This window comes from Myxine glutinosa, chromosome 9 (assembly GCF_964187855.1).
Source record: "Myxine glutinosa chromosome 9, kmMyxGlut1.1, whole genome shotgun sequence".
Lineage (NCBI taxonomy): Eukaryota > Metazoa > Chordata > Myxini > Myxiniformes > Myxinidae > Myxine > Myxine glutinosa.
The window spans coordinates 44,397,967-44,424,928 of NC_136269.1; the positions used below are offsets into that span (position 1 = coordinate 44,397,967).

The 26,962-nt window shown below is 48.9% G+C and overlaps 1 protein-coding gene across 7 annotated transcripts in view; it reads left to right on the top strand.

The window, feature by feature from the left end:
* Nucleotides 1–26,962, top strand: part of WWOX (WW domain containing oxidoreductase) — a 198,273-nt gene that overhangs the window by 159,647 nt on the left and 11,664 nt on the right. For all 7 annotated transcript variants that reach the window (XM_078784324.1, XM_068129205.2, XM_068129204.2 and 4 more), the window contains one exon: nt 962–1,226. In XM_078784324.1, coding sequence (XP_078640450.1) covers nt 962–1,226 — 265 coding nt within the window. The remainder of the gene's footprint in view (nt 1–961; nt 1,227–26,962) is intronic.

Sequence of the window (26,962 nt, forward strand, 5' to 3'; positions counted from 1 at the left end):
AACTGTTCGTCGGGAGCTTTATGAAATGGGTTTCCATGGCCGAGCAGCCGCACACAAGCCTAAGACCACCATGCGCAATGCCAAGTGTCAGCTGGAGTGGTGTAAAGCTCACCACCATTGGACTCTGGAGCAGTGCAAACGCGTTCTCTGGAGTGATGAATCACACTTCACCATCTGGCAGTCTGACAGATGGCAGAAGAACGCTACCTGCCCGAATGCATCGTGCCAACTGTAAAGTTTGGTGGAGGAGGAATAATGGTCTGGGGCTGTTGTTCATGGTTCGGGCTCGGCCCCTTAGTTCCAGTGAAGGGAAATCTTAACGCTACAGCATACAATGACATTCTAGATGATTATGTGCTTTCAACTTTGTGGCAACAGTTTGGGGAAGGCCCTTTCCTGTTTCAGCATGACAATGCCCCCGTGCACAAAGCGAGGTCCATACAGAAATGGTTTGTCGAGATCGGTGTCGAAGAACTTGACGGGCCTGTACAGAGCCCTGACCTCAACCCCATCGAACACCTTTGGGATGAATTGGAACACCGACTGCGAGCCAGGACTAATCGCCCAACATCAGTGCCCGACCTCACTAATACTCTTGTGGCTGAATGGAAGCCGATCTCCGCAGCAATGTTCCAACATCTAGTGGAAAGCTTTCCCAGGAGAGTGGAGGATGTTCTCGCAGCAAAGGGGGGACCAACTCCATATTAATGCCCATGATTTTGGAATGAGATGTGCGATGTTTGGGTGTCCACATACTTTTGGTCATGTAGTGTATGTATAGATATGTGTATATATGTGTGTGTGGATGTATATATGTATATATATATTTGTACATTTTGCTGCTTTTTGTTTTCAAGCGAAAGTTTGTTGCTTGCTCATACCTTTCGATGAAATTCTTGTAATTGTTACCTGACAGTTTTTGTGTTACTTACTTCTTTCTGCATCCTTTGGCATGCTGCAGGTTTGTGGACCTTACAGACGGTGGCTTTGAGGTCACCTTGAACAATCTTTCACCAAGCGAACGTGACTATTGGCCTATGTTGGCATACAACCGCTCCAAGTTGTGCAATCTCCTCTTCAGCAAAGCCCTGAATGATCGACTAGCAAGGCGTGGTGTCACCTGTAATGCAGTGCATCCTGGGAATTTGGTTTCAACCGGACTCTCTCGTCACTGGCTCTGCTACAGACTCCTCTACGCCCTAGTTCAGCCATTCACAAAGTCACTGGTACGCTTGAAGTTAAAAATTTCTCATCCAAATCCACTTTCTTGTTTCGAGTTCTTAGAAAGTATCGTTATCGCTGGTGAAAGAAGGGTGTGGAATAAGATGGTCTTTGTATATGTTGCATACGATGCATAAGCTTTTGCTTTCTCATATGAGGACATGAAAAGTGTCTGATTATAGAACCCATCTCATTTATACACTGCCTCACTCACCTCTCTCTCTCTCAGCTCTTTTGCTATTCATCTCTGTAACAGTCTGATGCTTTGTGAGCCCCTGTTGTGGCCCCTATGTTCGGCAGGAACTTTGGGAGGGTGGGGAGAGAGGGAGAGGGTGGGAGGGTGAAATTGAAATTTGTGCTGTATTCAACCACAGTTGTTATTCTGGCTAATCGGTGTGGCTTTAATGCTCAGGTCATTGGTGGTTTAATGAATGGCAATAATAAGAAGGTGGACAAACTGCTTCCCAGCAGGTGTCCTGGCCATTTTTTTCTTTCTTAGTCTTCCTTATTTTCGCTGTTTTTCCTCATATGACCCCGTCAGAAAACTGTGTGTGTGTGTGTGTGTGTGTGTGTGTGTGTGTGTGTGTGTGTGTGTGTGTGTGTGTGTGTGTGTGTGTGTGTGTGTGTGTGTGTGTGTGTGTGTGTGTGTGTGTGTGTGTGTGTGTGTGTGTGTGTGTGTTTTAAACACACAAAAAAAACCTGTTAACGGAGAGTAATTGCCTTCATACAATGAACAGATTAATCGTAACAATGATTAAACGTCTTAGAATTAGCTACTCTAATATTAAGGCAATTATCTTGAAATTGGGCTCTAACTGTAATGGGAGTTGATATTGAGGAATTAAGAGCCGTGCCAGCCGAGGCTGCGCCACACAGTGCATGCCTGTGGCGTTGGATCCTGCATGGCAAGGGATATGCTGATGGTGGTTGTCTTGTAGTTCGACGCTGGCTGTACGCGAGTCCATGTGCAACGCAGAATCGGTGTTGGTGCACCTGCACAGCACCTGCCTCTTGCTGACTGGTCAGGCAAGCATTGTAGAAGTGCTTGAGTTGCTGACAATGTCAGTAATCTGGCTAAGGAAACACAATATAGTGTTGAGTGACAATATTGAGTGGTGTGTAGGTAAGAAGCTGGTTTATAATGCAGATTTTTTTTTTTCATTTATATGTTTGCTGTGCTGCGTACTCAGTGGCATTAAATTTATTTCTGGACTATCCTGTCTTTTCCCCAAACTTCCCTTTTACATGTTGTCATTCCTTTTTCATTCACGTGTTCTTCATCGTAAGTGAGGAAGGTTTGTTTAAGAGGAGGATCTGTCTGCAAGTATGGAATTGATAGTTCCTCGTTGTAGACTTTTAAAAATTAGATTTTAATATTTCCAAAACGAATTAAATTCCAAACTACGTTGAGAGCCTTGATTCTTATAGTTTGATAACACAAAAACTGAATTTCGAGTAAACCCTAACAAAGAAAACAGAATTTGACTCTCTTTAACTTTTGGGGCATCCACTGCAATTGCTGTGCCCTGCCCTTCTGACATTCATAATTGAGTTTTCAAAAGTAGTTATACATCTCTTGGTATGGCCTTGGTGATGCGAACAAACATTGTTGGCAAACTCTGAATGATTGCTGAAGTAGAAGATGGGACACTTGAGGGAAGGTGATGGTGGGGTGGGGGAAGACGAGGGAGGGAGGACACCAACAGCACGTTTGAGGTACAAAATCGAGGGAGACTTGAAAAAACAAGAGCGAGAATTGCTTTGCAATACGTGTCCCCGACCGATGTGATATTTTCTAATTCCAAAATGGGCCTAACTGTGGAAAATTGAGGAAACACCCTGAAACTCGAACTTGTTCTGTAACTTGGCACACCTGAGCTCCTCACCACATACAAGGCTTTCATCCACAGCTCAATGGAATACTGCTCTCCCCTCTGGGCTGGTGCTCCTGCCTCACACCTAGCTCGTCTTCACGCTGTTGAAACCAAAGCGTTCAGAATCATTGGTATCTCCCGCGATGACGCTATCTCCGAGGGCCTTTCATTTACTCACCGCAGGCAGGTTGGTGGTCTTTCCGTCTTCTACCGACTCCTCTCCGGCCTTGCTCCCCCAGCTCTCTCTGGGCTCTGTCCCCCAAATATTCCTGCAGGTCGCACAAGATCTGCCAGCAACCCTCTTATGGTTAAACTGCCAAAATCAAGACTCTCTGCTCACCTTCACTCCTTCATTCCTCTTTTCTCCCACCTCTGGAACAAACTCCCTCACTCGCTTCAATCCCACTCCTCCCTCCAGGTCTTTAAAACAGCTGTTCACCACCATCTCTTATCTTCCCCAATCCAAAACCTTGATCTTTTCTACCTCCGCTAATTTCACCCCAAATCCACTTTTTTGAAATACCAACTTCTTTCCTGGAAGTCCTTGGTGTCCTTGCGTTTTATACCTATCCTGCCTCCCCCCAAGCCCTCTCCCTCCCACACATCTCCTGATGTCCCTGCTCTCAAATGTTGTGTTTGTGTGCTTCCTCCCCTTCTCTCCCCATCTTGTCTACCGCTCCCCTTTTTATATACTTTGCTTGCTTGCTTGTTTGTTTGATTTGTTTGTTTGATAAATGTTAGCTTTCACGAGCCTCAATTCTGTATACAAAAAAAACAAAAAAACATCATAATAAAGACATGTGCTAAGTTTCAGTTGAATATGTTAGAGTATGGGGGGAAAATCTGAAAAACCACTGATGGATGGATGGATGGATTGATGGATGGATGGATGGAAGGAAGGACAGACGGAGAGCAAACCTACAGTCCCCGAAGGTGAAACCGGTAGGGGACTAATAAGGAACGTGGGGAAGAAAGAGAGAAAGGAGGATACAAGATGTGAACAAGATGTTGCCTAATCTATGAAAGCATCTCTGCTTTCATGAATCGTATCACCACCCTCTTTTGCTATCTTGACACCTTACCTCCAAGCTTGTAGTGTCACCTGCAAATATGGAAAGCAGACTCTTAATCCCACTGTTTAAATAATTCATCTGAATTATGAAAAACAACCATTCTGAGTATTGTGCTGCAATACATGTCCCCTACCAAAGTTCAAAGTGCCATAACTTTGTCAAAAATGATCGAATATGCAAATTTATGCACGGTTGATGCTGGTTTTCAAACTTGATCTGAGGTATGCTGAGACACGTGTGTCACGCCTCGCCTCGTTGATAAGCCCGCAAGGTCGCTCCGTGGAGCGGCCTGCACGTATTGCACTGTGTGAATTTTATAAATTTATTACCAACTCACGGTCTGAGGTACTAGCGATTCAAGAGATATCCATTTTTAAAATATTTTCGTTCAATTAACGATATCTGCCAAACCACATGCCCTATCGCAAATTCCAAAAGGACATTTTAGTAGACTGACATGCTGAACAGATCTGTGAAGTTTCCCCTCGGTTGGATCAAAAATGAGGGAGGGGCTCGGTTTTAAAGGTTCATGCTTTAAAACGTCATAACTCTGAAACCATCAGTAATTTATTATATTTTCCGGTTCACGATCAATGATCGATGTGTATATATATGTTGCTCGGCTTGGCTCCGCCCCTCCGGAAAGCGCGCGCTGTGTCGCGCTGTTGATGTTCGCGAGATGAGGCTGAGGACGCGCAGTGCGGCTTGAGGAGAACTCGAGAATAGACAAGAGATATCCATTTTTTAAAATATTTTCGTTTCATTAACGATATCTGCCAAACCACGTGCCCTATCGCAAATTCCAAAAGGACATTTTAGTGCTGAACAGATCTGTGAAGTTTCCCCTCGATTGGATCAAAAATGAGGGAGGAGCTCGGTTTTAAAGGTTCATGCTTAAAAACGTCATAACTCAAACCATGTGACACATGACGTCATGCTCGCTGACTTTATTGTTCGTCATGGGTATGCGATTCTGCCTGCAAAGTTTGGCCTCGATCTGTTCAGCCGTTGCAGAGAAAAAGGGGTTTTCGTGTTTTCACGAAAAACAATACGGCGACCGAACCACGTGACCTGTGACGTCATAATTACCATTAAAATATTCTACAGACCGAGTCAATCATATGGTGAAAATCTTATCTCAATCGGTCCTATTATTGCAGAGAAATTGGTTTTTAAAGGAAATTAAAACTTAAAATGGCATTGAGTTAAGGATCATCAGAATTATCAGAATTACGAAAGTTCAAAGTGCCATAACTTTGTCAAAAATGATCGAAACTTCGTGAAGTTCGAACTTGATCTGTAACTTATCATGAGGAAACCAAGTGCCAAGTTTGAAATCATTAGCATTAAGCGTTTAGAAAAAAAGTCCGGAAAACTGTTCTTTGCATGACGGACTGACAGACTGACAGACTGACTGACAGACTGACTGACTGACTGACGGACTGACGGATGGAGGGACGGCGTGCAAACCTATAGTCCCCTCCGGTGTACACCGGTAGGGGACTAATAAAGATCCTATAACAGATCCTTGGGATACCCCGCTACTTACCAGTTACCAGCCCGGCATTCTCCCAATCACAACCACTCTTTGCTTCTTATCGCTATGCCAGCTTCCAATACAATTAGCTTCTCTACTAGACACACCCAGGCCCTCATCCTAACAGCCTTCTTCTGTGTGGTACTTTATCGAATTATTTTTTAAGCCTAGAGAAATGGCATCCAGTGCACTTCGCTCATCGACTCGGTGATAAACTGCCTCGGAAATCTCCATTAAATTTGTGAAACGTGGCGTCCCTTTATTAAATTCCCCCAGACTGTTGTTGTTTAAATGTTGAAGCAAAATAGCTATTTAATAAGCCTGCCATCTCACTTTCATCACCAGCCAATCTTCCTGTGCTTGTACTCATTGGGCCCACACTTAACTTGACCTGTTCTTTACCCCTTGTATACTTGGAGTGCCTTGCTGTTATATTTAATATTTTTGCCTATCCTTTTCATATTGTCACGTCAGAGGGTCCGTTAGCACAATCTGTCTCAGCCAAAGGTGAAAAGATCTCCATGAATGCTGTAACGATGTTAGAATTGCTATACTTCATTCAGAATTACTATTTACAAAACCCCATGGATTGCCCAACAGAAAAACCAAATTTGGCGTCCATCACGCATGGAAGGCAGGAAGGCAGGAAAATGTTTCTTACAATTAAAATGTTCATTATAAAAGAAGGATAGGCAATAAGGAAGGACAGTTCAGTCAATAAATGCGGAACAGTTGTGGCAGTCAAAAGACACAAGACAATGGGAAGAAAGAACATGCAATCTTCTGTGCAATGGTAAGAAATAACCTGCTTATGGCGCCAAAATACCGGACTCAAACAAAGAAGGGGAATAGAACAGGCGAGGATTTCTTAACGCATGAGCTGCTTCTGGTCCTGGATGACCGTTGGTGTGACGCAGGGCAAAGTGCGACTCAAGGAGACAGAATGGATGGTGTTGAGGACGTGGCATCTGCATCTCTCCAAACTGTACTTCTCTGGCCAGCCACAAAAATGGGGGAGGGGGAGGGGAAGAGAGAGAGAGAGAGAAAGAAAGAAAGAGAGACAGGACATGGCCGCGCATGCACGCGCAACAGTTTTCATTCCCTCTTGGGACCGCCCACGGCTGGTCTCCATAGGATGGGTGGGGTGCTCTCCTGCAGTGTATTCCCCACCCCCATCCGGGTTGTCCTCACATCACACAAGTCCTTTGTGAGCCCTCAGCCGAACTGCCATACCTGCTCGTGGCCCTTTCAAAGCATCCATCAAGTCCTGTATCGTGCATTTATAGCGCTATTCTGGTGCCTGTGGCCACAAGTCCACCAACTGGCCTCGCTTGTACAAAATGTTTTGCATCATGCAATGGTCCCCTGTTCTGCTCGATTGCTTACAATCACGACCCCCATCAGTTCACATATTACATACGACTTACCCCTGCCAGTTCCCTAATTCAAGAGTAATTCTCTCCAACTCTACAACTACTATTCTTACCCCATTATATCTATAGATCTCCCCAACACCTACTTCCACGTAACAATATGTTATTTTGGCTTGCCGAGTTATTTTATTAACTACCCTCTATATACTCCAATACTGCACTGAAATGAGCCTGGTGTTGGCTTAGCAGTCAGGGTGCCAGCTTGGGGTCCTAGGATCCTGGGTTCGAATCCCGGTCGATCGCTGAATTAACACCAGGGGGGTTGACTCAGCCTGTCATCCTTCCGAGGTCGGCAATTTGAGTACCAGCTCACTGGTAATTTCCTGCGTGTCGCCAGGGGCGACTAACAGGGTTGGCGGCAGGAAGGGCATCCGGCCATAAAACATTGCTTCAAAAAGGGGACCACGGTGCCCAAAAAATAGCCATCCCGCGCCCTGCGGGGAAAAATAGTTTTAAAAGGTGGTTCTTCTTTCTTCTTACTGTACTGAAATGAGTTGTATTCCAGTCCTCTTATTTTATACCTAATAAATTCCTTCTGCTTATCCTTAACAACACTCCCCCCACAGCTGCCCATCCCTGCTCATCTACCCTGCCCTCTTCTTGCCTGTCCCTATACACCTCACCAGAATATACTTATTTTGTACCCAACACCTTTGGGTGTACCCTTTTGTACCCTTTTGTACCCCAGGACTCCTCCAGTGTCCTCAAACGTATTTTTGACTCGAAGGTCTCAAACTCATTTTGCAAAAAATGTTCGTTTCCCATGAATCGTACACTTTTCAAAATCCAATCTCACCCCTCCCCTCCAAATCCTCCCCATCACCCATCCCTTTCAAATCTCCCCCCTTGCCCCTTCCCTCCCCTCCCTCCTAAACAACCCCCAAACCCCTCCCCTCCGAGACTCTCCCTCGCTCCTCCCCTCCTAGACTCCCCTCTCACCCCTCCTCAAAGCATCCTCCCTGCTTCTTCCCCCTTCCAACTTTCACCTTCATCTCCCCAAACCTTCTGCCTCGCTCTTCCCCCTCCTCAAATAACACCTCACTGTGCCTCACCCAATCTCCATCAAACCTTTTGTCCGCCCCATTCTTCCCTTTCTCCAAGCTATTCTGAAATCTCTGAAATCTCTGACACACCTTCAACAGCTCTCCCTACCTCTTCCTCCTCTTCCACATCTTACCCTACCCCTCCCCCCCCCCCCCCCCTGTTCTGGACCTGATGCTCCCCCTTCCTCTTCATTAACGGTATGGACCTCAAACATCCGGGGCCTTCGCTCAAACTTGACTGACCTCTCCATACAGGTTGCTTCTGACAAACCAGATGTGATCTGCTTAACAGAAACTTTCTTCCTTCATGATGTCTCTGATGCCTTCGTATCTCTCCCAGGTTACTCCCTCCTCCGGTATGATAGACCTGAGCCTCGTCCTGGAGGTGGGGTTGCTATCTTTATAAAAAACTCTCTTCCTCACTCACCCTCCACTGCCCTCTCTCCACCTCACCCCCAGGAATACCTTTGGCTACGGCTTCCCCTTCGCTCCCACCTTTTGTTCATATGTGTGTTGTACCGTCCACCAAACAGCGATGACTCCATCTACATCTCACTGTCTGATAATATGGACCAACTTCTATCAACCCATCCCAACTCTCTCTTCCTCATATGTGGTGATTTCAATTGTCACCATGCCAGTTGGCTGGGTGTGGGTACCTCTCTCACCAGCCATGGCTCTTCAGCAAAGGACTTCTGCGACTCACTGGGACTGACACAATCTGTCAATTTCCCGACCCGGATCTCAGTCAACGGAGCATCTTCTCTTCTGGATTTGGTTATGACAAACTTCCCTGAAAATGTCTGCTGCTCTTCTTCTGCTCCAATCGGCTCATCTGATCATGTGCTTGTCAAAGTGGACATCTCTCTGACCATTCTCAAAGAGCCTCCTCAGCGTCGACGAGTCTGGCATTTCACTCAGGCCAACTGGCACGGTCTTCAAGCAGCCATCAATCATCTGGACTGGTCTCCCATCTCTACCACCTCTGACATCAACTCATCCTGGGAATTCTTTCAAAGTAAATTGCTCTCTCTCATGCACAGATTTATACCATCTCGTCTTCAGTTGTCATACCCTTCCTCCTGTCCATGGTACACGGAATCTTGTGGTGAGGCTGTTGCCCTGAAACAACTTGCTTTCGTCTCCTGGAAAGCAAATCCAACGGAAGGAAATCTCATTTCCTTTCACAAAGCCCGAAACAAGTGTGTGTCCACCCTCAGGAGAGCCAGGAAACAATATCTCACCATTCTCAAGACCGAACTCTCTTATCTGTCTCCCTCTTCCAAATCCTGGTGGCGTCTGGTCAAATCCGTTTCTGGTGTTTGTTCCCCCTCCATCCCCTCCCTTACCTCAAACGGCTTAACGGCTGACTCCGCACGTGAAAAAGCTGAATGCCTCAACTCTGTGTTTGCCTCTAAATCTTGTGTCCCAAACCCATCCCTCTCTGTACCCACCGTACCCAGTCGTACCCAGCTGCTCCTGGACTCTGTGTCCTTTCCTCCTGATAAGGTGGAAAAGTTTCTGTCAACCCTCGACTCTGATTCTGCAACTGGTCCTGACGGCATCAGCCCACGGGTCCTAAAATCATGTTCTTCTGCTCTTTCACTCCCTCTTTCTGTTCTCTTCACCCTCTCTTTTGCTCAAGGTCATCTGCCATCTGCTTGGAAATCAGCCAACATCACCGGTTTGCACAAAAAAGGTGCAAAAACAGATCCCAGCAACTACAGACCAATCAGCCTTCTCCCAATTATCAGCAAAGTCATGGAATCCATCATTGCTTCAGATATTAAATCTTTCCTCTTCTCCAATGGCTTGATCTCTGATCATCAATTTGGTTTCAGACCTGGTCACTCTACTCTGGACATGCTGCTTCTGCTTTCTCAACAATGGATGGAGGTCCTCAACGCCAAACAGGAAATTAGAGCTGTCTCCCTTGACATTTCACGTGCCTTCGATACGGTCTGGCACCCTGCTCTGCTCACCAAACTCTCCTCCTTTGGTATCCATGGAAATCTCCACGCATGGCTGGCGGACATCCTCTCTGGTCGTAGTCAACGTGTGGCCCTGAATGGGTTTCTCTCATCTCCTCTTCCTGTTCAGGCTGGAGTTCCCCAAGGTAGTGTTCTGGGCCCTGTGCTTTTTCTGGTCTTCATCAATGATCTCTCTGACTCTCTTGAAAATCCTCTCTATCTCTTTGCTGACGACTCTACTCTGTCGCTCCATTCCTCATCCCTCAGATCGGCAGTCTGCAGCCTCCTCACTCTCTGCAGACCTGGACAAAATCACAGACTGGTCAAACAAGTGGAACATGTCTTTCAATCCTGACAAATCTCACACTCTTACAATGTCTCTCCGAAAGGACCGACTGGACAACCCTCCCATCTACTTTCTCAACAATCCTCTCCAAGAAGTTCTGTCGCTCAAGCTTTTGGGTCTCACTATCTGCCATGATCTTTCTTGGGAAAACCACATTTCCAACCTGGCCTCCAAAGCCAGTCGCCGACTGGGCATCCTCCGTCGTGCGAAGTCCTTCCTTGGCACACCTGAGCTCCTCACCACATACAAGGCTTTCATCCGCAGCTCAATGGAATACTGTTCCCCCCTCTGGGCTGGTGCTCCTGCCTCACACCTTGCTCGGCTTCACGCTGTTGAGGCCAAAGCTTTCAGAATCATTGGAATCTCCTGCGATGTAGTCAACACCGAGGGCCTTTCACTCACTCACCGCAGGCAGGTTGGTGGTCTTTCTGTCTTCTACCGACTCCTCTCCGGCCTTGCTCCCCCAGCTCTCTCTGTGCTCTGTCCCCCCAATATTCCTTCAGGTCGCACAAGATCTGCCTGCAACCCTCTTATGGTTAAACTGCCAAAGTCTAGGCTCTCTGCTCACCTTCACTCTTTCATTCCCCGTTTCTCCCGCCTCTGGAACAAACTCCCCCACTCCCTTCAATCCCACTCCCCCCTCCAGGTCTTTAAAACATCTGTTCACCACCATCTCTTATCTTCCCCCATCGAAAACCTTGATCTTTTCTACCCCCGGTAATTCACCCCAGAGTCCTTGCAGTGTTCATATGTTTTATTCCTCTCCCACCTCCCCCCAAGTCCTCCCGATGTCCCTGCTCTCAAATGTTGTGTTTGTGTCCTTCCCCCTCTTCCCCCTCTCTTTTGTGTCCTTCCCCCTCTCTCCCCATCTTGTCTGCCGCTCCCCTTGTTTTTTGTGTTTTGTGTGTCGGTTTGTCTTTTTGTGTGATTAATGTTAGCTCTTTCACGAGCCTCGATCTTGTATACAAAAAAAAAAGAAAAGAAAAAACACTTTTGCTCTTTGAAGTTTGCCCATTTCTCTGATACAGACCACCCACTCATTAGCTTCTCCCAATCGATAGCATCTAACTCTTTTCATACCTTCAGAGTTTCCCTTCCTGAAATCTAACAGCCGCACTCTACTGCCCCAAACGTCCAATGTCAATGGTGTTGTTGCACACAATGTTATGGCCACTTGACTCGTCCCCCAAATGCTCTCCTACCACCACCTCCTCCACCAATTGGGATCATTGCTTAAAAAGAGGTCTGACACTGCTGTCTCCTTTGTGACCTTTTCTGCAAACTGGGTTAAATATCAATCCTGGCCTAGATCTAGAATATCCTCCTCTGCTTTGCTCTTTCCCAGTTCCTGGACCCAATCTATCCTTGGCAAATTTAAATCCCCCACAATCAATACCCTTCCTTTTCCACATGCCTTTCTGAATTATTCATGAACCCCTCTTTCCTGCTCTTCCCTCGTACCAGGAACCCTATAAATGCATCCTACAAGTATCTTACTATCCCTTCAATCTCAATTCGCACGCAATCGTTAAATCCCAACTTAATGTTATCCCCTGCTCTCAATACAACGCTGTCTTTATCCAAATTGCTACATCTCCTCCAATTTTCCCTTTCCTATCACACCTATACATCTTGTAGCCTTCAATTCCTGGCCTCTAATTTGACTCCTCGTTAAATCAAATCTCGCTTACTGCAACGATGTCATATCTACTTCAGCTTCAAGCTCTTCCATTTTATTATTTTAACTCCTTGCTTTAGTATGAAATATTTTAAAGCTGACCGTTCCTGTAATTATATTTTCCTGCCGAGACTTATCAATAGCATCATCAGTTGCAGTTGCAGTACTTCCTTTATAGCCTTGATCTCCACTCCTGTCCAGCTGAAGGCTTAATTCCCTCCTCAATTCCCACTACAAATCTTGCTGCCCCCTTTCTGTTTAGCATGTGACCATCAATCTGTAAATACAATATTCACTTTGCCCCCAAAAATATTCCCATTGCTTCCTAAACTCAAAACTTTGCTGCCTGCACCATTCTTCTAATTATAGGTTGACATCTATTGCTTTACTCATGAAGTTTGTACCATTTCCTATTCTCGAAAGAATACCAGAAGAAAATTACATCACAACGCTTTTCTTTGAGTCATTGACATAACACCCTCGACCTATTTTTCAAATCTTCACAGTTTTGCCCATATAATTTGCTTGTACATGTACCACAACCAATGTCTTCCTGCCATGACCCAACATGGCGTCACCCAACCCTCCTTCAATACTCATCACACCTGTTCCATTGAAACAACACAACATTATCTGTCTTAACCTTGCTGAAGAATGAAGAATCCATTATCCACACATTTAACAGTTTCATCACACCTGCAGCACTCACCGACGTCCATACCGGCAATGCCCCCATGCTGTTTGCACCTGCCATGCCACCCACAACCACCACACCTCGACTGGCACCCGCTCCCACCACATGCCAAATGCACTTTCAGCACCCCACCACTGCTTGCACAAGCTGCAACCCCACCACTGCTGCCTGCACCCTTGTCTAATGCACCAGGCCCGCTGCCAGTATCCGTTGTACCCACACGTCTGCCCAACCCCACCATCCTTGTCTAATGCACCTGGCCCGCTGCCAGTATCCGTTGTACCCACACATCTGCCCGAACCCATCACTCCCCCATGGCTGCCTGAATCCGTCGTTCCCCCCCATGGCTGCCCGAACCCATCACTCCCCCATGGCCGCCTGAATCCGTCCCCCCCCCCCCCCCCCCCACGGCTGCCCGAACCCATCGCTCCCTTCTTGGCTGCCCGCAACCGCCCCTCCCCCCACAGCCGCCCAAACCCGCCCCTCCCCCACGGCTGCCTGAACCCATCGTTCCCCCCATGGCTGCCCGAACCCATCGTTCTCCCCATGGCTGCCTGAACCCATCGTTCCCCCCATGGCTGCCCGAACCCATCGTTCCCCCCATGGCTCCCCGAACCCATCGTTCCCCCCATGGCTGCCCGAACCCATCGTTCCCCCCCCCATGGCTGCCCAAACCCATCGTTCCCCCCCCCCCCATGGCTGCCCAAACCCATCGTTCCCCCCATGGCTGCCCGAACCCATCGTTCCCCCCATGGCTGCGCAAACCCATCGTTCCCCCCATGGCTGCCCGAACCCATTGTTCCCCCCATGGCTGCCCGAACCCATCGTTCCCCCCATGGCTGCCCGAACCCATCGTTCCCCCAATGGCTGACCGAACCCGCCGCTCCCTTCACGGCTGCCCGAACCCGCCCCTCCCTCCACAGCCGCCCAAACCTGCTGCTCACCCCACAGCCACTCAATCCCATCGCTCCTCCCACATCTGCCCGAACCCCTCTCTCCCCCACGGCCGCCCGAATCTATCGCTCCCCGCACAGCTGCCCGAACACCTCTCCCCCGCGCCCCCCTACACTCCCACCTGCACTCTCAGCTCCAGCCACAGATCCACCTCACAAATGTGACTAACCCCCATAAACAAAGTTTGACATCAGATAATCCTGCAAAGCTGCTATTCCTTTCTTCATCCCATCTACCATAGTCCTCAGGGGTGGCACCTCTACACACTTCCCACGAGAAAGACCTGCCAAACATCACCCTCCCAGCACCCCTACCACTACCACTCATCCCCCCTCCCCCCTCCCACTACCCCCTCTCCCCCTATACACATCACATCCTCACCAACCCCGACACCACCCACATAAAACTCCCATCACACTGTTTATACAGACTTGGCATTTAATATGGAATATTTTTTTGGTGGGGGTGAACTTACTTTTCAAGATGTCTTAGAACCAAAAGTTCATTGGAATTATGTTGAAATTATTCTAGATTTTCTTAATGTGACCTTTAAAAGAAACAAAAACCACATTTGACATTTCGAAACAAATAAATTGATCCTTGAAAGTGATGTAAACTGATGTCGAACTCAATTCATGGACAGTACTGTGTTCAACTTCTATACGTTTTCCAGAAGTATCTCTTTATTTTGCACATTAGCCAAATTTTTTTTTTAACAAAAACAAAAGTTTAATTACTACTGGGATTACGGACAGTAAAATTACAGTTCAGTACTTCGTGTAACCCCCACGAGCATTCAGGAGAGCACGTGCACGTTGAGGCATGCTGTTCACGAGATTTGCCAAGGTTTGGACAGGAATCGCTTGCCATGCAGTGTTAATAGCCTGCTGCAATTCACGCACAGAGGTCGGCTGCTGGTCCAAGTGGTCGATTTGACGCGTTAATTCTGCCCACAAGTTCTCTATCGGATTCATATCCGGGACATGGCAGGCCACTCCATATGCTCTACACCACGGTCAGCACGAAAGTGTTGGATCATGCGAGCACGATGAGGCCGTGCATTGTCATCTTCGAAGACAAAGTTTCCTCGAAAGGCTGCACGAGCAAATGGAAGCAATGTTTCTTCCAGAATGGCCCTGTACTTGAACTGGTTCAGGTTTCCATTCAGAACAACCAGGTCAGTTTTGCCCCCTGCATGAAAAGCAGCCCAAACTGTCACCCCACCACCTCCAGCTTGGACTCTTGGCACTATACAATCTTTGTTGTAGGCTTCATGCACTTGTCTGCGCACTCGGACGCGGCCATCTTGACGATAGACCAGAAATCTAGACTCGTCACTGAAGATCACGTGATTCCAGTGTCCTGGCTGCCATTGACGGTGCTCTCTGGCCCACTGCAATCGGCGCTGGCAGTGTTTTCTGGTCAGGCGTGGCTTTCTCAGGGGACGCCTGGCACTATAGCCTGCTTGAACCAGTCGTTGGTTGACTAGCCTTCTGGATACAGGCACATTTGTCAGTTGCTGCCACTCAGCCCTAAGCCGATTAGCTGACTTGGTACGGCCATTGCGGACTAACCGGTGCAGCTGGCGATCATCCCTCCTTGTGGTTCTGCGGGGACATCCTGGCCTCGGTATTGGAGTAGGGACACCCCTCTGAGCATTTCGTTTCAGGATCTTTGACACCTGACCTTGAGTGATGCCATACTGCCGAGCAATAGCACGCTGTTTCATGCCGGAATTTCGTAAAGCCACCACTCCATGACAAACAGCATTGTCAAGTTGACGGACCATCTCCAGAGGAAGCGGCAATAACTTTTGGAGACGTGCAGCAGTTGTTTTCCACTAATACAGAACGCAACAACCCTTGTATACCCGACTGTGAAGCCAATCATCAAATGCACCTGTCCGTTCATTTTGCCACGCCACCTGTGATATAATCCTGTTGTTGACTTCTTTCTGCGACAGACAATCAGTGACATGGTTCTTTTAACAAATAAATCACCAATGTGTAAAAGAAACTCACCAGATTGATATACTGAGTTAAGAAAGTAAACCCAAGTCAAGAAAAAAAAAATATTCCATATTAAATGCCAAGTCTGTAGTTACTCATGCATAGCAACGTCGACTTGCCGACAGTCCTTTTCGTATGGACCATGGTGCTTAAACCTACAAACAAAAAGAGTGGGACATGCCCCATGGCCGACACACGAACTACATCCCTCAAACGTTCAACAACAACCAGCGAACCTTCAGCGCTCACCAGCTCTTCAGAGAATCTTCAACTCCAACCCAGCAACCACACCAACCTTCAACGCCAACCCAGCAACCACACAAACCTTCAACGTCAACCCAGCAACCACACCAACCTTCAACGTCAACCCAGCAACCACACCAACCTTCAACGCCAACCCAGCAACCACACCAACCTTCAACGCCAACCCAGCAACCACACCAACCTTCAACGCCAACCCAGCAACCACACCAATCTTAAACGCCAACCCAGCAACCACACCAACGGTCAACGCTAACCAGCAACCACACCAAACCTCAACGCTAACCAGCAACCACACCAACCTTCAACGCCAACCCAGCAACCACACCAACCTTCAATGCTAACCCAGCAACCACACCAACCTTCAACACCAACCAAGCAACCACACCAACCTTCAACGCCAACCCAGCAACCACACCAACCTTCAACGCCAACACAGCAACCACACCAACCTTCAACGCCAACCCAGTAACCACACCAACCTTCAACGCCAACCCAGCAACCACACCAACCTTCAACGCCAACCCAGCAATCACACCAACCTTAAACGCCAACCCAGCAACCACACCAACCTTCATCGCCAACCCAGCAACCACACCAACCTTCAACGCCAACCCAGCAACCACACCAACCTTCAACGCCAACCCAGCAACCACACCAACCTTCAACGCCAACCCAGCAACCACACCAACCTTCAACGCCAACCCAGCAACCACACCAACCTTCAACGCCAACCCAGCAACCACACCAACCTTCAACGCCAACCCAGCAACCACACCAACCTTCAACGCCAACCCAGCAACCACACCAACCTTCAATGCCAACCCAGCAACCACACCAACCTTCAATGCCAACCCAGCAACCACAACAACCTTCAACGCCAACCCAGCAACCACAACAACCTTCAATGCCAACCCAGCAACTGCACCAACCTTCAACGCCAACCCAGCAACCGCACCAACCTTCAACGCCAACCCAGCAACCGCACCAACCTTCAACGCTAACCAGCAACCACATCAACTTTCAACGCCAACCCAGTAACCACACCAACCTTCAACGCCAACCCAGCAACCACACCAACCTTCAACGCCAACCCAGCAACCACACCAACCTTCAACGCCAACCCAGCAACCACACCAACCTTCAACGCCAACCCAGCAACCACACCAACCTTCAACGCCAACCCAGCAACCACACCAACCTTCAACGCCAACCCAGCAACCACACCAACCTTCAACGCCAACCCAGCAACCACACCAACCTTCAACGCCAACCCAGCAACCACACCAACCTTCAACGCCAACCCAGCAACCACAACAACCTTCAACGCCAACCCAGCAACCACAACAACCTTCAATGCCAACCCAGCAACTGCACCAACCTTCAACGCCAACCCAGCAACCGCACCAACCTTCAACGCCAACCCAGCAACCGCACCAACCTTCAACGCTAACCAGCAACCACACCAACTTTCAACGCCAACCCAGTAACCACACCAACCTTCAACGCCAACCCAGCAACCACACCAACCTTCAACGCCAACCCAGCAACCACACCAACCTTCAACGCCAACCCAGCAACCACACCAACCTTCAACGCCAACCCAGCAACCACACCAACCTTCAACGCCAACCCAGCAACCACACCAACCTTCAACGCCAACCCAGCAACCACACCAACCTTCAACGCCAACCCAGCAACCACACCAACCTTCAATGCCAACCCAGCAACCACACCAACCTTCAATGCCAACCCAGCAACCACACCAACCTTCAATGCCAACCCAGCAACCACACCAACCTTCAACGCCAACCCAGCAACCGCACCAACCTTCAACGCCAACCCAGCAACCGCACCAACCTTCAACGCCAACCCAGCAACTACACCAACCTTCAACGCTAACCAGAAACCACACCAACTTTCAACGACAACCCAGCAACCACACCAACCTTCAACGCCAACCCAGCAATCACACCAACCTTCAACGACAACCCAGCAACCACACCAACCTTCAACGCCAACCCAGCAACCACACCAACCTTCAACGCCAACCCAGCAACCACACCAACCTTCAACGCCAACCCAGCAACCACACCAACCTTCAACGCCAACCCAGCAACCACACCAACCTTCATCGCCAACCCAGCAACCACACCAACCTTCAACGCCAACCCAGCAACCACACCAACCTTCAACGCCAACCCAGCAACCACACCAACGTTCAACGCCAACCCAGCAACCACACCAACGTTCAACGCCAACCCAGCAACCACACCAACGTTCAACGCCAACCCAGCAACCACACCAACCTTCAACGCCAACCCAGCAACCACACCAACCTTCAACGCCAACCCAGCAACCACAACAACCTTCAACGCCAACCCAGCAACCACAACAACCTTCAATGCCAACCCAGCAACCGCACCAACCTTCAACGCCAACCCAGCAACCGCACCAACTTTCAACGCTAACCCAGCAACCGCACCAACCTTCAACGCTAACCAGCAACCGCACCAACTTTCAACGCCAACCCAGCAACCACACCAACCTTCAACGCCAACCCAGCAACCACACCAACCTTCAACGCCAACCCAGCAACCACACCAACCTTCAACGCCAACCCAGCAACCACACCAACCTTCAACGCCAACCCAGCAACCACACCAACCTTCAACGCCAACCCAGCAACCACACCAACCTTCAACGCCAACCCAGCAACCACACCAACCTTCAACGCCAACCCAGCAACCACACCAACCTTCAACGCCAACCCAGCAACCACACCAACCTTCAATGCCAACCCAGCAACCGCACCAACCTTCAATGCCAACCCAGCAACCGCACCAACCTTCAACGCCAACCCAGCAACCGCACCAACCTTCAACGCCAACCCAGCAACCGCACCAACCTTCAACGCCAACCCAGCAACTACACCAACCTTCAACGCTAACCAGCAACCACACCAACTTTCAACGACAACCCAGCAACCACACCAACCTTCAACGCCAACCCAGCAACCACACCAACCTTCAACGACAACCCAGCAACCACACCAACCTTCAACGACAACCCAGCAACCACACCAACCTTCAACGACAACCCACTAACCCAACAAAATGTATTACCTTGTACTTCTCCGCATAACCCTCGTCTGCCATTTTGCCCCCACCATCTTAAAAAAGTTTCATGGCTGCCCTTCTTGGTTTTGCACTGCCTGCTCCGATCAATATTGTTACGGACGCGGTTTAGATGTTACTTTGGGCCGAGCGGATGGTCCACCGCGACCGTTACAGGATCCCCGATTGGCCCGATTCCCCCAACGTTGACCAGATCGCACCACAGATATTCAATTTGGAAACCTCTAAAGCGACCGAAAGAGAAGGAAGAGAGAAGAAGACAGAGTACGGAGGAATAACAGGATTTATTATACACACAAGCAAAAAGAAGGAGCGATCAAAGTTATTTACAACAATGGATGGAAGAAGCAGTCACACAGTGAATCGTTAGCTTATACTAGTCAATTTACTTAACCCCAGGACAACGATTAGGACAGACGTTCACACTTACACGGGGGATATTGCAGGCAGGTATGGTTTGAGGATGGATGGTTGTTTTGGGAGGCAATGGAGGGTCCAGCGTGGATTGCTGCCTGGCGCATCCTTTTCGTGGCCTGCGGCCCCTTAGCTGCCCCCTTAGCTGCAGCGCAGCTGGTCGCACGATGGCTCGCACACACCTGCTCGTTCAGGCATCTTCCTTCTCCCCAGCGACAGCAAGCAAGAGGACGGGGTCAGAGCAAGAGAGGCAAGAGCAAGAGGAAGAGGGTGGAGTGCGTCCCGCGGCGACTTATATTGGTTTCCTCACCGAACCTTCGCGCACTTTCTCGGGGGTTCCCGCTCCGCCCTCTCTTAGCCAAACCCCTTGTTCTGGGTTGGCTGAGCGGGGCCGACTTACTCCTCCCCCCTATGACGAGGGGGCGACCCGTCTTCTCTAGCCACTCCCCTTCTTTGTAATGGCCGCAAATGGCGAAAACCGGTCAGCAGCTGCAGGTAAGGCGCCGTCACTTTGCACAGCAGTTCAGTACTGCAATAACCGTTTGCTGTGAAAGCTCAAGTGGGGGAATCCCTGGCACTTGAGCTGCCATGGATCATCGGAGGGGCCTACGCTTTATTTCGTTTGATGCAATGCAGAGTCAATCTAGTGGGAAACACATATTTAGCCTACATAGAATAAGGAAATAAACTATTTAAAAAGATATATCGTGGCCTGTGTGTAAGTTTCATGGAATTAACTAGGAGGACGGCTGCGACCATTATTTACATTACGAGGGTGTTACACACAACAAAACCATACTTTTCACATTCGTTGCACTTCCTCCAAAATTGTTACACTTCTCAAAACCGTTACACTTCTCAAATTCGTTACAATATCTTAACTATGGACCCAGAGGCCCCTCCTTGGAATGATGCATTTGACGTTTTGTTGCAAGTGCCATGAATTTCGCTCACATCACTTTGGGTTTGCTTAAACCTAAACCCTTTTCCTTTGAGTCAAGGTGGGTGTAGAGTATAGGTCTAGTCTATGCTGTATTACAAAACATTTGAAAATGATTAAATACTGTGGCGTGGCAGGATAACTCATTTGTTAACGTGCTTGCCAATGTGTTGTCTGCTTTCAGTTTGATTGCCAATGGGGTCGGATTTAACCATAAAGTGCCGTTCTGACTCGATGCCAGTAGGAGGTGCTGCATCTGTATTCGCACCACGTTTGGATCGAGATGTGAAGCAGGCTGTCCCACCTGCTGGCATTCACAAGTAGACGTTGAGTATCGTACTGTGTATCTCAAAAACAGTAGGCCGTCGTGTACTCGTCGCCCGGAAAAAAAATCCCCTGCTTGATTGAGGTTCGCTGTATAATTAACATGACCTGCAGTTAAAGTGGGTGGGAGTGCTGAGTTGTTTGAGGTAGATATGGCACAGACAGGATTGGCAAATGACCTCCTGTGCCTAAGTTTCTTTGTTTTTCCTTGTATCGCAGCCAAGTTTATTTTATTTTTTGTACTGTCATGGCAGCTCTTTTTGCCTTTGTGCTGTTCTGTTCTTCATAAAACTCTTCTGCTCATGTTATCCTGCAGGAGCTGTTCACGACCCCAAAACTCCCAAAATCCCAGTTTTATTCCCGCATCCACTCCATTGTTACGATCTCGGGTCATCCCCCACCCGGATCCACAATCTTATAATTTACCCCCATTAACCCAATTGAACGCAACCCTCTTATTTTGCAGGTGACAGCACTTTCTCTGTGTCTCTGGCTCCGGCTGTCTGTCTGTCTGTCTGTCTGTCTGTCCCCCCCCTCTCTCTCTCTCTCTCTCTCTCTCTCTCTCTCTCTCTCTCTCTCTCTCTCTCTCTCTCTCTCTCTCTATCTCTATCTCTATCTCTATCTCTATCTCTCTGTATCTCTCTCTCCATCTCTCTGTGTGTGTGTGTCGTCTCTCTCTCTCTCTCTCTCTCTCTCTCTCTCTCTCTCTCTCTCTCTCTCTCTCTCTCTCTCTCTCTCTCTCTCTCTCTCTCTCTGTCTCTCTGTCTCTCTGTCTCTCTCTCGCTCCTGTGGTTCCATTACCTGATTTATCACTCTGTTGCCTTTTCACCCTCCATCACTTCCCTCTTCCATGAGCCTCGATCCTGGAAATAAAAAATATAATCAAGCTTGTAGCAGCCCATCAAACAACCTTAGTTTGTTATTACGCTCGTATTCCTCATTGGTGCTCGCATTGAAAAATATATTGTGAAGTAACAAAGTACTTCCATTATTATAGTGAGAGCATGTCAATGGTCACACCGATAAGGTTTCTTGATGTTTACAGCATAAACCACAAACAATCTGTTTCTTGGCTGTTTGTCCTCTTTGCAGCTCCCTCCCTCGCGTCGGCTCAGCCTCCTCGGGGCGACATTGCAATCGCTCACGATCCTGGAGGGACAGCAAGGAACAAAGTGGGGTAGGTGAGGGGGCGCATAAGGGCCAGGGTGGAGGGAGAGGCACACCGCAAACCCACTGGATTTATGCGAGGCCTGGAGGGCATGTGTGGGTTAAACAGTGCCGCAAATCACCTTGTCTCTGTTAGCCGTCGTTACGTGTCAGACGAAAGCTCAGAGTGAGGAGGTTTGCCGGGAGGCCGCTTGTTTATGGATTGCTCAGGACAAAGATGCACCCGCCAGCTCCTGCACGACCGAGCTAGGCATCGCCGTTCCTGGCCCTTGTACCGCTTATCATACCCGCACTCCACTCCATGCTGTCGCCGGCAAGGCGCTTAGGAAAAATTGTCACCGACAAAACGGCTGCCTCTTTACACGTTCCACTATTGCTCGTTTGATGAATTGTGAATTTAATTGATTTGAAACTTTTCGGCTCTTCTTTTAATTGCTTTGTTTTAGAACCAAATGGATTTTTCCCCCTCTTTGGCATTGCTGAATATAGGCAGTTGCCGAGATAATTAAATGAGCACATTCCCGTAACATTTTAAGAAATTATATGAGCTTAATACAATTTTCCACATAAATACTGAATGCATGTCTTCAGAGATATTCTTCGTAAAGATTTTTTTGCATCTTTGTCTGTGTCTGCCTTGGTCCGCGTCTGCCTTGGTCCGCGTCTGCCTTGGTCCACGTCTGCCTTGATCCGCGTCTGCCTTGGTCCCCGTCTGCCTTGGTCCCCGTCTGCCTTGGTCCCCGTCTGCCTTTGTCCGCGTCTGCCTTGGTCCGCGTCTGCCTTGGTCCCCGTCTGCCTTGGTCCCCGTCTGCCTTGGTCCCCGTCTGCCTTGGTCCGCGTCTGCCTTGGTCCGCGTCTGCCTTGGTCCGCGTCTGCCTTGGTCCGCGTCTGCCTTGGTCCGCGTCTGCCTTGGTCCCCGTCTGCCTCGGTCCCCGTCTGCCTCGGTCCCCGTCTGCCTCGGTCCCCGTCTGCCTCGGTCCGCGTCTGCCTCGGTCCGCGCCTGCCTCGGTCCGCGCCTGCCTCGGTCCGCGCCTGCCTCGGTCCGCGCCTGCCTCGGTCCGCGCCTGCCTCGGTCCGCGCCTGCCTCGGTCCGCGCCTGCCTCGGTCCGCGCCTGCCTCGGTCCGCGCCTGCCTCGGTCCGCGCCTGCCTCGGTCCGCGCCTGCCTCGGTCCGCGCCTGCCTCGGTCCGCGCCTGCCTCGGTCCGCGCCTGCCTCGGTCCGCGCCTGCCTCGGTCCGCGCCTGCCTCGGTCCGCGCCTGCCTCGGTCCGCGCCTGCCTCGGTCCGCGCCTGCCTCGGTCCGCGCCTGCCTCGGTACGCGTCTGCCTCGGTCCGCGTCTGCCTCGGTCCGCGTCTGCCTCGGTCCGCATCTGCCTCGGTCCGCATCTGCCTCGGTCTGCCTCTGCCTCGGTCCGCCTCTGCCTCGGTCCGCCTCTGCCTCGGTCCGTCTCTGCCTCGGTCCGTCTCTGCCTCGGTCCGTCACTGCCTCGGTCCGTCACTGCCTCGGTCCGTCACTGCCTCGGTCCGTCACTGCCTCGGTCACTTGGCAGTGACCACTTGGTCTGGTACCTGGCGTCACTTGCCTTGGAAAGGTTTCAGCCTGTCTTTGTTTCAGCCTGTCTTTGTTTCAGCCTGCCTTTGTTTCAATCTGTCTCTGTTTCAGCCTGTCTTTGTTTCAGCCTGTCTCTGTTTCAGCCTGTCTCTGTTTCAGCCTGTCTCTGTTTCAGCCTGTCTCTGTTTCAGCCTGTCTCTGTTTCAGCCTGTCTCTGTTTCAGCCTGTCTTTGTTTCAGCCTGTTTTAGCTTCAGCCTGTCTTTGGTGCTGCCTGATGATGATGATGATGATGATGATGATGATGATGATGATGGTGTGTGTCTGTGTGTGTGTGTGTGTGTGTGTGTGTGTGTGTGTGTGTGTGTGTGTGTGTGTGTGTGTGTGTGTGTGTGTATATGTGTGTTTGTGTGTTTGTGTGCCTCAACCTCTCCATCTCTGTCTGTGGGTGACTGTATCTCTGTCTCGTGTCTCACACATCCACTGCAATCAATTTTCCTCTCTGTCGTCACCTCGTGAACGGTTTGTTATTTCATTTGGATTATTTCAACAGAATGTAATTTGGATTACATTCTCAAACCATTATGATTCTTTTTCAAGAAATGAACATCCTTGAGTGAAAGACATGGAAAATCTCCCTCTTGTGTCTTTCTTAGTAGACACACAGTCAACTTAGAAGTTTTTTCCTTCGTGTGTCACTCCATTTTCTATTCAATTTCTTGTCTTTTTTGAGAAGCATTGGTCTGACAGGCCATATGGCACCAAAATCTGAGGTGAAATCCCAAGGTATTTTTGATTACCCTTCCAGCCTCACGATTTGTCCCTTGCCTTTCATGCCCCGTTACCATTACCCCCACCCCATCCACCTCTTCACTGTTCTTGCTAAAATATCATTCTATAGGCACATTGTTCATTCGATAGGAAATGATATATCAGTTTATTTACGCATTATTCCTTTGGCCACACCTTTTTTAACCTCAGTGGATTTACACCTCATTAACTGCTGCAGTGTGCAAGCTGTCATCCCGAGGAGATATTTGCATCCAATTTGCGTTTGTTTGTGGATGCTAAATTTTCCGTGGCATATTTCACAAATGATTAGCCAATGTGCGCTGTTGCCCTAACGACATTCCAAGCATGAACCCAGAATGGCCGTCGCCAATTCTCTCAATATTTCATACCATCTCTTTTTCTAAGCTGTCTTTTCTTCTGCGACATATTTGATGACAAAATCTTTTTGGCAGAATGTTTAAAACCATTCTAGTTATAAAGTTTGTTTGTGTTGTGCAAGAGCAAACCACACAAGCCTCCCCCCTCCCTCGAATTGAACTGAAATTGGTGATCTAATTGGTTGTTGTTTTTTTGGTTTTTTTGCATACTGAATCGAGGGTCATGAAAGAGCTAACATATATTTCCCAAACAAATCAACCAGACAAACAAAATATATAAAAAGAGGGAGCGGAAGACAAGATGGGGAGAGAATGGGAAGCACACAAACATAACATTTGAGAGCAGGGAGATGTGTGGGAGGGAGAGGGCTTGGGGGGAGGAGGCATGGGAAGGGGGGGGGGGGTGGGGGTGGGAGAAGTATAAAACACAAGGACACCAAGGACTTCCCGGACAGAAGTTGGTATTTCAAAAAAGTGGATTTGGGGTGAAATTAGCGGGGGTAGAAAAGATCAAGGTTTTGGATGGGGGAAGATAAGAGATGGTGGTGAACAGCTGTTTTAAAGACCTGGAGAGTGGAGTGGGATTGAAGAGAGTGAGGGAGTTTGTTCCAGAGGCAGGAGAAAAGAGGAGTGAAGGTGAGCAGAGAGTCTTGATTTTGGCAGTTTAACCATAAGAGGGTTGCAGGCAAATCTTGTGTGACCTGTAGGAATATTTGGGGGACAGAGCCCAGAGAGAGCTGGGGGGGGGGCAAGGCCAGAGAGGAGTCGGTAGAAGACGGAAAGACCACCAACCTGCGTGCGGTGAGTGAGTGAAAGACCCTTGGAGTTAGCTTCATCACGGGAGATTCCAATGATTCTGAACGCTTCGGTTTCAACAGCGTGAAGACGAGCTAGGTGTGAGGCAGGAGCACCAGCCCAGAGGGGAGAGCAGTATTCCATTGAGCTGCGGATGAAAGCCTTGTATGTGGTGAGGAGCTCAGGTGTGCCAAGGAAGGACTTCGCACGACGGAGGATGCCCAGTCGGCGACTGGCTTTGGAGGCCAGATTTGAAATGTGGTTTTCCCAGGAAAGATCATGGCAGATAGTGAGACCCAAAAGCTTGAGTGACAGAACTTCTTGGAGAGGATTATTCAGAAAGTGGATGGGAGGGTTGTCCAGTCGGTCTTTTCGGAGAGACATCGTAAGAATGTGAGATTTGTCAGGATTGAAGGACATGTTCCACTTGTTTGCCCAGTCTGTGATTTTGTCCAGGTCTGCAGAGAGTGAGGAGGCTGCAGACTGCCGATCTGAGGGATGAGGAATGGAGCGACAGAGTAGAGTCATCAGCAAAGAGATAGAGAGGATTTTCAAGAGAGTCAGAGAGATCATTGATGAAGACCAGAAAAAGCACAGGGCCCAGAACACTGCCTTGGGGAACTCCAGCCTGAACAGGAAGAGGAGATGAGAGAAACCCATTCAGGGCCACACGTTGACTACGACTAGAGAGGAAGTCCGCCAGCCATGCATGCAGTCCGCCAGCTAATTGAACAAAAAACAATGAAAATTGACTTTGCAATAATTTATTCAACAAAAAATTGTTGCACAGCTCGTTTCAAATCCCCCCACAACATCTCGCTGGGATTTCGATCCGGGCTTTGGCTTTGCCATTCCAGAAAACTCCATTTCTTTCTTTTCAGCCATTCCTTGGTGGATTTACTGCTATGTTTAGGGTCATTGTCATGTTGCAAGGTCCACCTTCGGTTGAGCTTCAACTCTCTGACAGATGGCCTCACATTATCCTCAAGCACCCTCTGGTACAATGAAGAATTAATAGTGGATTATATGATGGTGAGCTGCCCAGGCCCTGATGCAGCAATGCTGCCCCAAACCATAATATTTCCACCACCATGCTTTACAGTTGGTATCAGGTTCTTGTGGTCAAATGCTGTCTTTGGTTTTCACCAAACATGTCTTCTGGTACTGTGGCCAAATAGCTCTACCTTTGACTCATCTGTCCAGAGCACATTGTTCCAGAAGTGCTGGTCTTTGCCGAGGTGTTCATTGGCAAACTTTAGTCTTGCCCTGATGTTCTTTCTGGACAGCAAAGGTTTCCTCCTGGCACACCTCCCATGTAGATCAAATTTGTGCAGCATCTTTCTATTGGTAGACTCGTGCACTTTGACATCAACAA